At 35.3% G+C, this 14,801-nt stretch overlaps 1 protein-coding gene across 1 annotated transcript; it reads right to left on the bottom strand.

The window, feature by feature from the left end:
- Positions 1-900: 900 nt before the first annotated feature.
- On the bottom strand, positions 901-14,420 carry LOC136802558 (long-chain fatty acid transport protein 4-like). Its single transcript, XM_067059295.1, has 5 exons — positions 14,344-14,420; positions 3,112-4,454; positions 2,686-2,935; positions 2,043-2,190; positions 901-1,678 (listed from the first exon to the last, which is right to left on the bottom strand). Exons 2-5 carry the CDS (start codon positions 4,448-4,450, stop codon positions 1,418-1,420), a joined length of 1,998 nt encoding a protein of 665 aa, XP_066915396.1. The 5' UTR covers positions 4,451-4,454; positions 14,344-14,420; the 3' UTR covers positions 901-1,417.
- Between the last annotated feature and the right edge of the window lie 381 nt (positions 14,421-14,801).

Here is a 14,801-nt window from a genome sequence, read left to right as displayed (position 1 = left end):
TTCTTTTTCAAAATGGCGACCTCGCCAAACGCTCCTTCTTCACTGGACTCAGCGTCATCAAAAATTATCAAAAAGCAAAGTTCAGCCAGAAGTAGACTCTAGTCTAGATTCCGACCAACATTAGCTCCATCGAGTCGTACGACGAGTATTATTATATAGACTGACTATACACTCTAGCAGCCCTGTGTATCGCGAACACGAGTTGGTAGGGCCAGGGCCCGAGGCATTCAAGGTAAATGACCTACAGTACGTGCGGCCCTTAAAGGGTTCTTTTTCAGAGCTTCCTCCCCCGGTGGGTGGCACTGGCAGGGTCGAGCAGTGGTTTACCTACCCTACCGTAGTTTTGTTATAAGTTTCCCATTTCTGCACTAAAAATCTAGTCACTTCTCCGCTATTTTTCCCGATATACCCTGAATGAGATTGGGAAGGGTTTGTTTCTAAAGGTACAAAAAATCTTCTTTTTGCGGAAGATCCGGTTTCGCTGATTTGAATGTATGTTTTATTACAAAGTGTGTCAGTTTTTCGTATTACAAAGTGCGTTGATTTTTATTACAAAGTATGACTGATCAATTATTGCAAAGTGTGTCAGTTTTTATTGCAAAGTGCGTCAAGGTGTAATACAAATTGTGTCAGGTATTACAAAGTGTGTTAGTACATTTAAGACAGAATAGAATAAAAGGCGTTGACGTCTCTTTTTATTATCTTCATGGTTATACTGTACATTACGAAAAAGTCGATTCATTTAATTTTTTTCTTCAAATTTGTGCTATTTTAGGGCTTTTATTTACAGATTGCTTTTTTTTGCTTATTAATAAATTTTTTTACCACCGTAAACCACCGATGCAAATTAAATACCCTATCCTTTCTCTCTGCTGTAAATTATTGTGAGACAGACTTCAATTAATTCATGCTGGATCTTTATATTTTCATTTATATTTTTCCCATTATAAAATATACCTTTTCGAGCGTAGCCGCCAATTGCCGCGCAGGTATTTTTGGTCCGTTTTACCACCCTAAAACCGTCCCCGTCTTTTTTTTTTTGTCTATAGGTGCGAAAAAAGACTGGGACGGTTTTAGGGTGGAAAAAAAAATGCCCGCGCGGCAACCGGCGGCTACGGTCGAAAAGATGTATTCAAAAAAAAAAAATTTAATCCTTGAATATCACCGATTGTGTATGTTCCACTTTCAAAAGAATTAAATAATCATTGCAAACTGGTCATTTACTACATTTTTTAATTAACAGTATTTCAAACCAAAACTTGAGTTAACGGTGATATTCATGAATTTTCCAGGATTAACATGGTGATATAAAATACTAAATACAAAAAAATATAACAAAGGTTAACAAAAATGCAATTGATAAAAAAATCCCTTTACTGCACAACATGTAAAAAAACTATCGCGGATAAAAAAAGACCTAAAATCGAATTTCCCGATTTTTAATTTGGGCAAAAGCATCGGAAGTGATGGGTAAGAATGTCTTTTCCTTTCCATTGAAATAAAACAATTCATCGCTTCCACACAACGAGGGATCATAAAATTGCTCGCGTAATTTCACTTTCTTGTATTTGTACGTTGACGTTTTCTCCAGGTCGCCAGTCGTGATACGAAGGAAAATGGGGCATGCGTAAGCAGGTAATGAACGACTTATAAGGCGGTACACATCTTCGATCTTGACCTGAAACATAAAAGGGGGCGATAGTGAAATCTATCTTTGATTCTGGTATAGCTCATCCCTTATCATCTGAATAATGGTATTTTATGAGCTCTTATTTTGTGGAAAAAAGGGTTTTTTATTACACCTCGTTAACGATCATCTAAAATTAATCTCACTTTCACTGCTTTTTCTTCTATCTTTGGAAAAATGTTTTAATACTTTAATACTTTAGAAAGTAATTTTATTATTTTTCCAAAACTTTATAGCAACGCATAAAGCTCTTTTCTTTTACACCTTGTTTTTTTTCGAATTTTTTACGATTTTCTCTGATAAAACTTGGACTAGCCAGAATCAGATGGGAGAAAGCAGACTCAATGTATCTTACCTTTCGTTCAGGGTCGGACATGATGACCATACCAGCTTTTCCTTCCACACCATCAACGTCGACACCGTAAACGCAAACATCGCTCAATTCCAATGCTTTACTGATCACTCCTTCAACTTCATTGGTGGACACGTTCTCTCCTTTCCATCTGTTAAAAGATAACGCGCATGTTGAAAGTTAACATAAGATTGAATTGAAACAAACCTAATGGATATTGATTGTAAAATTTTTCTTCTTCTTATCCTAATTATAATACGCTTTTTTTTAATAAGAACTAGTAAGTTTTTGATGAGGCTCGGCTGTTCTCATTTTTTTGGCACTTTGAGCCTCAAATTGTTCTGATCATGTTATTATTAGGGTGAAATTGGCAATTTAAAGCCTCATCGTTCTAATAAAAAGAATACAAGTATATAGTCAAAATACCAAAGCTCTTCATTTTTTATCATTTTCAACGGATTGTATCGTTATTAAAGCGATTCGCATTTTTATGAACCTTAACTTAACTTCAACTTATTTTTCACATAATAGGCGAAATTTTCGGCTTAAAGTCGACTTGTTAATAGTTGATTCAATGTAGATAAAGATAAATAAAGAGATTGCTAGGTACATGATCTTTAGTGTAAAAGAGAAGAGTGCTACTAACCTAAAGGTATCTCCCATACGATCCTGGAAGAAATAATATCCCAATTCATCTTGGTACAAAACATCTCCGGTCATGAAAGCTGAATCTCCTTTCTTGAAGACGTCGTACGCGATCTTTTTCTTAGTGGCGGTTTGGTTAACATATCCATCGAATTGATGTATGGCGTCTGTTTTTACTTTACCCACTAGTTCCCCTATCTCTCCTGGCCCACATGGAATGGCCAAACCGTCTGGTCCTCGAAGTAAAGCACCTGATAAGAGTTAAGAAGAAGGTCATAAGAAAATAATCAGGTATCCGAAATGGAGAAGAAAATCTGATTGAAAAGTTGAAGTTGAAGACTAAAAGATTTAAGTGACAAAAGCAACATTGCAATTGTGTTTTGGATTTCTGTAATTAGTCCGGCGTTAATTTAAAAAATCTTCATACCAGTTTCTTTATCGATACGGACAATCTTGATTGGGTAAACGAAAGGGAAGAGAACAGAATTATATCCAACAGCTCCACTTTTGCCAGTGTTATTGATCATGTTTGCATTGCCCTCCGTGGCACCATAAAATTCCGCAATCATACCAATGTTGAAGCGATCTTTGAAGTCGTCCCAAATGGAAGGTCGTAGGCCGTTTCCTGTAGCAATTCGAACTTTGTGTTTGCGGTCGAATTCTCCTGGTGGCGTGGATAGAAGATACCGGCATGTCTCTCCGATGTAGTTGACGATAGTCGCATCGTGTTTATAACAATCTTCAAAGAATCGACTTGCTGAAAACTTCTTACGGATAACCAAAGTACTGCCAGTGTAAAGGATTTGTCCAGCAAGCCCAATACCGCCATTGCTGTGATAAAGTGGTAAAGTATTGTAAAGAACATCGTCCGCTTTCGCTCCGATAGCATGGGCGACCGCATAGCTCATGAATGTGAATCTTGTACCTCGGATGACAGCAGCTTTAGGTAATCCAGTGGTACCCGATGTGTAAATGAACAACATTTTATCGGTGATTGAGAGTGGTGCATGTCTGCTTGGAGCGTAAGAAGATGCAGAATTCATCAACTTCTTCAAACTTTGTGCTCGATCTAGTTCACCAGCACTATCTGCAAACATGTAGTATTTCATGTTTCCCAAAGAAGATTCGATGTCCTTCAAAGAGCCTTCAAGTGTTGGGCTATAGATAACAGCTTTACAATCAGCCACTGTGATACAGTGTTTTAAGCCTTCCCCTTTGACGTTGTAATTCAAAAGAGATACAGTGACACCAATTCTAGTCAATCCGATCCAAATCGGGATGTATTCGATGCAATTCTCCATCAATAAAGCAACTACATCACCCTTCTTATAGCCAGCTTCTTGGAAAATGTTTGCAATCTTGTTACTGAATTCTTCTGCTTCCTGGTAGGTCATGGAGGCTCCTGTATCAACTGAAACGAATGCTGGTTTGTTGGGAAATTTCTTTGCAGTTTCGGAGAAGACATCAGCTACGACCATGTTATTCTTGGATAGATTACGGATAAACATTTCTACACCAATGAATACTTTTCCAAGTTGCAGATCTCTACCGATAGTCAGATAAAACAAGCGTACCCATTTCCAACCTCCAGTGAGAATATATGCGGCAGCACCGCCGGCTAATGCAGTTAACCATGGAAGATCAAAATATTTTTGTCCGATGGCAGCTGCTGCCAAGCAGCTTGCTAAGTGATACATTCTCGAATTTCGTCGCACGTGTCGGATGAATTTTGTTTGTAAATTATAATTGCAATGACAAGAACTCATCTACCTGTGGATATAAAACACAGAAAATAACATGAAAAAAACATGACTTCGAAATAGAACAACTCTATTTCAAGCACGATATATCAGAAAATTTTGACTGATAAATAAGCTCATTAGAAATTTTCTATTTTCCAAAGTTCTAAAGCTCAAACCATTTTCTTTCCTGGAATATTTAGTTTCTAAAAGGCAAGAATATCAGTCCTTCAGAAATACAGGACTGTATTGTTTAACAGTCAGGCTCTGATCCTTCACACAAAAAATACGGGAGATGTATATCTTTGGACTTGATAAACACAAGTATACGAGCTGATTTTCTACAAATCCTACCCCTCCTCCACTGGACCTATCTTTTAACTTATAAGAGTCTCCAATACCTGGAACAGTGATTTTAGAATGGTACAAAATCATGAATAGGGTTTCGCCATTGGTTGAATACTATAGGAAATATGCACAACATTGAAGTATCCTTGATTAATGTTTGAGGAGTTCATTCATTCTAAACTATCAACTCACTATAAAACATAGAGTAGCTCCTTAAAACGAATTTTAGGACAAACTTAGATATGTTTTAATAGTAACTAATGGAAAAAGTAGAGACAAATCATTAATATTAAGCATTTATCTGAGCAGATTATCATTAAAGTAAAAAGATTTTAAATAATTTTTAAGACTTGAGTAATAAAGGATTGTGATTAACTAAGTTATGTCTTACTTTATTTTGGTCTCAAATTACAAATGATACAAGGGCAATAAGTAGTATCTCTATTAAGTAATGTTGTTACTCAAAAGCCATAAATGCATTCAAAATAGAGGTCCTTTTATAATTTTCTGCTTGCAACTTAATCGCACGATGGGTTATTTTTTCTTATTTGGCACGCCCTCAAAGAGAGCAATTAATCGTTAATTGCATCCTGCAGAGAGCAATTAATCGTTAATCACACTCCAATGCCGAGCCAATGTTTACAAAATTGATTTTAATGTTTTTTCTTACATTTTTTTTGCATCGAACGTTTTAATTGCATTCGAAATTTATTTTGTGAGAAAGAAAATCTATAAACAACAATAAAAGAAAGACATAAAGAGAAGATAAAGATATAAAACTCTCAGTGTAATTTCCGTAATTTACTTTCCTAGCTGGGATAAAAGTAGTGAAAGCCATTGTGCGATTAGCTCGTAATCACATAATAACTCGTACAATTCGAAAATTGCACTCGTGACTTTTTTTGTTTCGAATTTTCCTCGTCCTTTCGGACTCAGAAAATTAATAACAAAAAAATCACTCGTGCAATTATATTCGAATTGCACTCGTTATCATGTGATTACATATACTAATCGCACGATGGGTTATTTTTTCTTATTTGGCGCGCCCTCAAAGAGAGCAATTAATTGTTATTAGCATTCTGTAGAGAGCAATTAATCGTTAATCACACTCTTTACCAATGTTTACAAAATTGATTTTAATGTTTTTGCTTACATTTTTTTTACAACGAAGGTTTTGATTGCATTCGAATTTATTTTGTGAGAAAGAAAATCAATAAACAACAATAAAAGAAAGACACAGAGAGAAGAGAAAAATATAAAACTCTCAGTGTAATTTCTGTAATTTACTTTCCTAACTGGGAAAAAGTAGTGAAAGCCATTGTGCGATTAGCTTGTAATCACATAATAACTCGTACAATTCGAAAATTGCACTCGTGATTTTTTTGTTTCGAATTTTCCTCGTCCTTTAGGACTCGGAAAATTAATAACAAAAAAATCACTCGTGCAATTATATTCGAATTGCACTCGTTATCATGTGATAACATATGCAAAGTAGAGAGGGAGTGAATCTTAATAAGAATCCCGCATTTACTTAAAAGAGATAACAAGCAACATGCTGAATGGACCTACCTGTTAATCAAAATCAGATAAAAGTAGGTGTTCTACATTTTACTATTGGTATTGAGCAAACACAATAAGTTTTAGAACAATGCAAAAACGTCTGATTTATTTTCTTTTATCATTGTAACCTGGTCGTCTTTTTTTGAAAATTTTATGACGAAAAAAAATTTTCCGTGAAAAATTACTTCAGCCACATTTTAGGGTGCCTTGCACTCTATTTTTCTGCCAAAAATCAGGAAAAACTAATGAAGCAATTTTGCACCAAGTCCAAAAAACCTTATTTTTAGGTAGTTTTTGGCCCAAATTTGCGAAAATCCGTATTTGACGACGAAAAAAAATTTTCCGAGAAAAATTACTTCAGCCACATTTTAGGGTACCTTGCACTCTATCTTTCTGCCAAAAATCAGGAAAAACTAATGAAGCAATTTTGCACAAAGTCCAAAAAACCTTATTTTTAGGTAGTTTTTGGCCCAAATTTGCCCCCAAAATTTTTTTTTCAAAAATCGGGCTCAGTCACTTTTCAGGCATTGCTATTTTGTATCATTGTGCAAAAAATTGAAAAAAACTAATGAGCCAATCCCGAGAAAAGCTGCTAACAGGAAAATGGTAAAAGGGAATTTCCCCAAAAAAGCGAAAATCCGTATTTGACGACGAAAAAAAATTTTCCGAGAAAAATTACTTCAGCCACATTTTAGGCTACCTTGCACTCTATCTTTCTGCCAAAAATCAGGAAAAACTAATGAAGCAATTTTGCACCAAGTCCAAAAAACCTTATTTTTAGGTAGTTTTTGGCCCCAAATTTGCGAAAATCCGTATTTGACGACGAAAAAAAATTTTCCGAGAAAGATTACTTCAGCCACATTTTAGGGTACCTTGCACTCTATCTTTCTGCCAAAAATCAGGAAAAACTAATGAAGCAATTTTTCACAAAGTCCAAAAAACCTTATTTTTAGGTAGTTTTTGGCCCAAATTTGCCCCCCAAAATTTTTTTTCAAAAATCGGGCTCCGTCACTTTTCAGGCATTGCCATTTTGTATCATTGTGCAAAAAATTAAAAAAAACTAATGAGCCAATCCCGAGAAAAGCTTGTAACAGACGAACGGACAACGGTCAAATTAAAGGACCTCCCGGTAGGTCCAAAAAGAATGACAAATTTAACAAGCTACATGCTGAATGGACCTACCTGAAGATTGATGTAATAAGAAAATTGAAAAATGAGAACAATAGTATGAAAATGCAGAATAATACAAGAACAACTCGAGAAATTCATGGAATCTGGCGATTCTCGGCTGTTCTGTCAATTTTTAGAAAGTTCCTGTACCAAAATCAGTTTCATTGAAAATTGAACCATGCTTAATCGTGGACATTCTTATAAATCATGTTTTTGTTTGAAAAAAACAAAGACATTAAACGAAAAAAATCCAATGAAAATCTGCAAAAACGGAAATTTCCGGCTTTTTTGGCCGGAAAAAAACATTTTCTCAAAAATCGAACTCGGTCATGTTTTGAGCATTGCGAATACGCATCATTCTGCAAAAAATCATAGAAAAATAAGGATGAAAATTTGAGAAAATGTCAAAAAAAAATGGATTTTCCGGCATATTTCCAGCATTTTGGGCCGAAAAAAATGTTTTTCGAAAATCGGGCTCGGTCACATTTTAGGTATTGTCATTTTGCATCAGTGTGCAAAAGTTCATTAAAAAATATAAAGTACAGCTCGAGAAATTCAAGAAATACTGTCTTTCCGGCGAAAATAGGTTGTTCCGGCAATTTTTGAATAGTTCCGGCTTCAAAAATCAATTTCATCGAAAATTGGAACATACTTGATGGTGGGCATATTGCTAATAATAATTTTTTTGAATGAAAAAAACAACCAATTGTAAAGAAAAAGTCCAATAAAATCCAGAAAAACGGCGATTTTCGGCCAGAAAAAAATTGTTCTCAAAAATCGGACTCAGCCATGTTTTGAGCATTGCGAATACGCATCTTTTTGCAAAAAATCAGAAAATACTAATGATAAAATCTCGAGAAAATGCTAAAAAAACAGTTTTTCCGGCGGCTGGAAAAAAATGTTTTTTGAAAATCTGGCTCCGTTTCATTTTAGGTATTGTCATTTTGCATCAGTGTGCAAAATTTCATAAAAAAATATAAAGTACAGCTCGAGAAATTCAACAAATACTGTCTTTCTGGCGAAAATAGGTTGTTCCGGCGATTTTTGAATAGTTCCGGCTTCAAAAATCAATTTCATTGAAAATTGGAACACACTTGATGGTGGGCATTGCTATTAATAATATTAATAACTATTAATAATTAGCGTAAACAATTTTTTGTATTTTCCAAGTGAAATTAGATTACACACATCACATTTCTTGTATTTGGCAAGGGAAACAACCTAAAGCAAATTCTTGTATTTGTCAAGGGAAATGAACAATAATATTTTCTGGTTATATTGACCCATTCCATTTTATAACCATTCAGGGGGGTGGACGAACATTTCCAGTGGGTAATCCAAGAAGAATTTCCAGGGAGTCAAAAGAAGTGTTTCTTAAAAATTTCCAAGGGGGGGTGAACGACTGATTTTAGTTCGCCCACCCTCACTTAAAGACATGAAAATAATTTTTTCCAAGGGTCTTTTGCAATAAATTTTGTCATTTTTAAGAATTGTTTTGACTTGAAAAGGTTCTTCCACCTCTCTGTAAGGAAATATTATGGAACAACCCATTGAAAGTTACATAAATTAAAATATTTTCCTGTATTTTCCAAGAAAAACTATGCAAAGAAAATGCATTATACTTTTAAGGAAAATCAACTGTAAACTTTCTTGTATTTTCCAAGGAAAATTAGATGAACACATTTTTTGTTTTTCGTCAAAAAATGACGTCATCGATGACGTCATCGGCAATTAAAAAATCATCGAAATCGAAAAAATTTTGTTTAATTTGAAAGAGGACTTTCTTGGGAACAAAAAATATTACTACGGAAAATCTTGAATTTCACTTGATAGGAAATTAAGCTGTGAAATGCGTTTGACTTGACTCTCAAGCTTTTTAAAGATTCTTGGGCGTGCCCGAAGCTAACCGTTCGCAGGCAAATTCAATGAATTACAAATTTGCTGAAAGGGGCTTATAAGGAGAAATTCAGATTTTTTTGTAGTAATATTTTTTGTTCACTAGATGGTACTCTTTCAAACGAAACAAAAATTTTTCGATTTTGACGATTTTTTGATTATTGATGACGTCATCGATGACGTCATTTTTTGGGTTATTTTCCTTTATAGCTTCTCAAATATTGATTTTCAGGTATATGTTATGATATTTTTTGGAATCCTTAGGTAAATATCTTTCATTTGAGCCATATATGAGCTTCTGATTTTCACTTTCATTTTCAAGCCCCAGCAAAAGTGATGACGTCACATGGGGACCAGCAAAATGTTCAAAATTTTTCTCACCACTCGTTTTTGTGATCTTATGGACCTAATTGATCATTTAAAAAAGTTAGTTTGCTTTTAACAACTCTGTGCACACGAAGGATGTTTTCAGAACATAGTGGCTCTCACTATTTTCAAGGAAAATGAGTAATGATATATTTTTTATCATTAACATGAGAAATCCTGTATTTCATTTTTACACGTAAAAATATTAGATAGCGCTCAACAAAAGGAGCCTGGTAAGCGAGAGATCATATTTTATACAATTGTATACCAAAGTTATTTCTCACAAATCTTCAGAATTAGAAGTCCCTCAAAAATTACAGACGTTGATTACAACTGGACTAGTGAAACCCACTGGACAACAATTTGACCATGGGCACCGTAAACTGCACATGATCCCAACCTACAAGCAAATTCTTGTACTTTTCAAGGAAGTCAACCAATACAATTTGTTGTATTTTTCAAGGGAAAAAATATTAACATAATTCAAATTTTTAAAGAAAATTATCTACAAGAAAATTTCTGATACTTTTCTACAAAAATCACTGTCTTAAAAAAAAGGCAAAGAATGGTAGAATCTTTTTGAAAGAATCAAAAGTGCCATTAGAAAAATTTATGCTGGAGAAATTAGTTAGAAAACTGGAGAAATAATTTAGTTAATCTCTTGGAACATTATAAGCAATTTTCCTTGGAAAATACAAGAAATTGGATTGGTTGTATTGATTGATTGATTTTTGGATGTATTATATTGGTTGATTTTCCTTGGAAAGTACAAGAGATTATAGAGGTTGAGCAAAAAACTATAGTCAGAAAAGAATTGTGCTACTTGCAGAAGAATAGAAATTCTATTTCTCGTTTGTTAGTTTTGCTGAAAGCCTCACCTGGGGGAGGAGGGCACTCATGATCTGACAAACGGCATGTGCCACCCTTAAGAGTAGGTTTTTTGAGACCCTTTTTTTTAGTTGGATACACTTTAAGGGTGTTTTTAAGACTGCTGAATTGGAAGTCTGACAGTAAAAATCTGATGTATCTTTATACCTTAATGGTCATTAATTTTGCGGGTACTTTATTTTGTAATTTTTTAGGTCAAATTTCGTGAAATTTAATTCTGTCGTTTAAATTTTTCAAAAATTCAACATCGCGAAATTAAATACACGCTAAAACTTTTTAAATAGACAGAAAATGGCGAATTTTTTTGTTGGTTACTATTTTTGTCACTAGTTTTGTTACTATCTTTGATATGTTTACACCCAATATGTTTTTTAAGCAAAATTAGTCATCTTTCTTTATTCCTACTTCTTGAAAATGCCCAATGTAGTGAATCGGGAAATTTAATACACATGAAAATTTCCAGAAATTGACAATTGCGAAATTCAACACACGTAAAAATTTTGTAACACGCGAAATTTAATACCATTAAGGTAGTTTTCAGTTGCACCCATTTTGATTTGTTTTGAACACTGTGTCAACATCTTGGGCTCATTTTCAGGTGCCCTCAAAGAAATAAGATTTGATATCAAACTACACTACAACTGCAAGGGTCAGAAACATTGGGTAAAATGCACTGTAGTTGTACCTGACAGTTAGTCACACTAGGAAATCAAGCTTTCAGAAAAAACAACATCAGTCATCTACAGGATGTATTTGCAACAACAAGGATGAGAGTTACCTGAATCAAGTTTGCAAAACAATTAATTAAAACTTGAAGGTTTGAAACAATATAAAACGTGCCACAGCCAAAATCCACCAACCAAAATTAGACAGCGCTTTGATTTTTAAGGCCTTGTTTAACCCTATTCAACCTAGGCTTTTAGGGGCTCAGAACTAGGGGGGGGTGGGGACTTTTCCTGTACCACCCCTTAACTTTTGATCTAGTGGGTCTTTTTGGATGAAATTTGGCACACAAGATCTTTGTCACGTAAGGTAACTTTTGACAAAAAAATTTTGATGACGTCACTCATCATGCCCAAAGTGAGCAAAAACCGAAAATTTCCTTTGTTCTTATAAATAGCTATTGTATTCTAACAAAATCTTTAGAAAAAAGTTGTCCGAGTTTAAAATGCTTATTTTATCCTAAATATTCAATAAATTACGGTTTAAACGATATATTTGACATTAAAAATAAATTTGTATTGGAAAAGTGTCAATTTTTGTGACACCTTATTGTCAGAAATGTCATCATACACAAGGTGTGAAAATTTTTAGGTGTCAATTTTTTTTTTATTTTGAAGCTGAAATAAAAGCTAGGAATTTACAGAAAATTTCAAGGCAAAAGCTCTATTATTTCAGGAGCTATTACCAATAGTTTGAACTCCGAACAGAAAGAACCCCCCCTAGTTCGAATAGGGTTAAACGCCAAGTAAAAACAATTTTGCACATGTGAATGGGTCAGTGTTTGAGGTCCGGCAAAATTTCCAGGAAATAGCCTATCTGGCAGTGCGCGGATTTAGCTAGGTGGGTTCTGTCTCCCCCATAGATCTTTTTCTTGGGAAGTTGATCTTCAAATTAGTTCTCAAATTTTAAGCAATTTCTCATAGTTTTTGAGAGTTAATTTCATTAAAAAGCGCCGTGTTATTTTTTCATGAATCCCTTTAGAATTTTTGTGACACATTTTTTTCCTTAAGAGTCAGGTAAACGATATAGCGCTTTCGCAGCATTAATCTTTGATACGCATTTCGGCGGGACGCTAGTGTGTCTAACTGCCTGAGGCAGGGGTGTAAGAAGAAAAGTTTTCGTTTTTGGAAAAATAGAAACATCAGAGGAATATTGAAACTATTGCTATGTAGGTAAATCTGTATATAACTGATCTGAGCCATCTGGTCTGATTTAACTCTAAAGTAGAAACTGTCTTAGAAAAAACATTTTTGTGGAATTCTTTCATAGCACCTTTTCACTGTCTTATTAGCTTAAACAGAGAGCTCAAAAAAGTGCCGATGACGCCTTTCTACATGTGCACATATTTTATGATTTGTGATCTTTTTTATGTCAATCTATATAAAAATGTCTAAATTCAAATAAGAAACACAAGATGACGTTATCATCAGTTATCATTAAAAACATTTCTGCTGGAGTAATATTTAGTTAGTTATTCAAAAGACTGTCGCATTTTCCCACCAAACAACTACCGTGAGATCGGGTAACTTGCATCAGTGGAGGCTAATATGCATAGCTCTAGCCCTCAAATTAATGACCTGGCGGAGCTCTGTGTAGTACTTTTGTTTTGAAATTTTGCTGCTTTGATTGGTCAGTCGTTTAATGGCTGTGCAAGTTTCGCCTCTCCCTCCACTGATGCAAGTTACCCGACTTCACGGTATTGAAGGAACTCTCTCAAAAGTGGAACCTGCATGGATATGAGAGTGCCCGGCACTGCTGGGGCACTGCACCAATAGCCTTTCTGTCCTGCTAAAAAAAAGGTTTATACCAGATAGACTCTCCCACTTCGATAAATTGATAATCTTTTCAAATCAATAACAGGACCCTGCCGACGCACCAGACTTAACGAACACCGGACACGCGAAAATCCGGTGTAAAAGAGAATTTTTTTTACCACCGGACTTAAGGAAGTCGGATGTCCGATGTCGGAGAAGGATATTTTTTCCCACCGGACAATCAAAACACCGGATATGACCAGTCCAGTGCGTCCTGTGTTTTTTAATTTTTTGTTTCATAAATGTCCGGCGTCCAAAATTCCCTGTATGCAACACCGGACTGACACCGGACTTATTGCGTCCGGTGTAGCGAAAGGATACTTTTTGCCACCGGACAAATACACCGGACAGTCCGGTGCGTCGGCAGGGTCCTTCAATAACCAATTGATAACTAATCGATGAATAGGATTTGGATTGATTCTGATAATTAAAGGACCCTGCCGACGCACCGGACTTAGCGAACACCGGACACGTGAAAGTCCGGTGTAAAATGAGAATTTTTTACCACCGGACCATCTCTACACCGGACTAAAGGAAGTCGGTTGTCCGGTGTCGAAAAAGCATACTTTTTTCCACCGGACAATCAAAACATAAATGTCCGGCGGCCAGAATTCCCCGTATGCAACACCGGACTGACGCCGGACTTATTGCGTCCGGTGTAGCGAAAGGATACTTTCTGCCACCTGACAAATACACCGGACAGTCCGGTGCGTCGGCAGGGTCCTATAATTAATAGACAATATAATTGGGATTTTTATAAGGGAAGCTCAATTGGCTAGGTATAGATCGACTCTAAAAAAGATGAAGGACTATAATCATACTCGATAATAAAGCCAGTAGAGAGCAAATAGCCAATTGATCCAAAAAATTTAGATATTGTCTTGAATACCTATCGATTATCGGAATCAATTGATATCTAAACAATCGATTGATTATTGTTTAGTCATAAATTGGAAAAAGTTATTGATCGTATCAAGTGGGTGAGTCTCCTGGTTTATAAAAAAAGAAAAAGGGGTGTGTGTCAGTCGAAGCAGTCAAGTTTGCAAAACTGTCACTCATCTGGAAGGTGCTTGAAATTATAATATAATCAGAAAAGATAATCTAAAATGTAAATATGCTACTAATATGCCAACAGGCTAATAATGCTACTCTTACCAGTTTGCTGCTCTTGTTGATTTGTAATGATCAAATTTTATAGAGGAGGTCTCGAGCTTTTTCTCAGACTTTGGTTTGCAGGAATGTGGAACAAGGAAGGTCCAAAGGTTGCAAAGCAAAAATTATCTACGGGGGAGAGTGAAGATAGCTATAAAACTGTAACATGAGAAGTTCTCTTAGCTTAGTCGCTTCTCACTCTTTCTCTTTTTAGTTTTGAAATTTACAAAAATTTGTTTTTAAAATTGTGAATTTAAGCCGGGGGGGGCTACGAAAGCAGCCGGCGAAGCGACCTTTTGTTCCGATGTGTTCTGAGAGTATGTTTCAGCTAGAAATTTTTATCTGTTCTGATCAGATCTTCGAAAATTAATCAGCTAGAAATAATGATCTGTTCTGGACAGGGGGACAGGGGTATATAATCAAGGTCATCTAACGTGTTCTTTTGTTGTCTAGGTAACCCT

Source organism: Clytia hemisphaerica, unplaced genomic scaffold, assembly GCF_902728285.1.
Source record: "Clytia hemisphaerica strain Z4C2 unplaced genomic scaffold, Clytia hemisphaerica genome assembly, whole genome shotgun sequence".
NCBI classification, from domain to species: domain Eukaryota; kingdom Metazoa; phylum Cnidaria; class Hydrozoa; order Leptothecata; family Clytiidae; genus Clytia; species Clytia hemisphaerica.
Note: the sequence above shows the minus strand (reverse complement) of the source record. Positions and strands in the feature narration are given on the sequence as shown.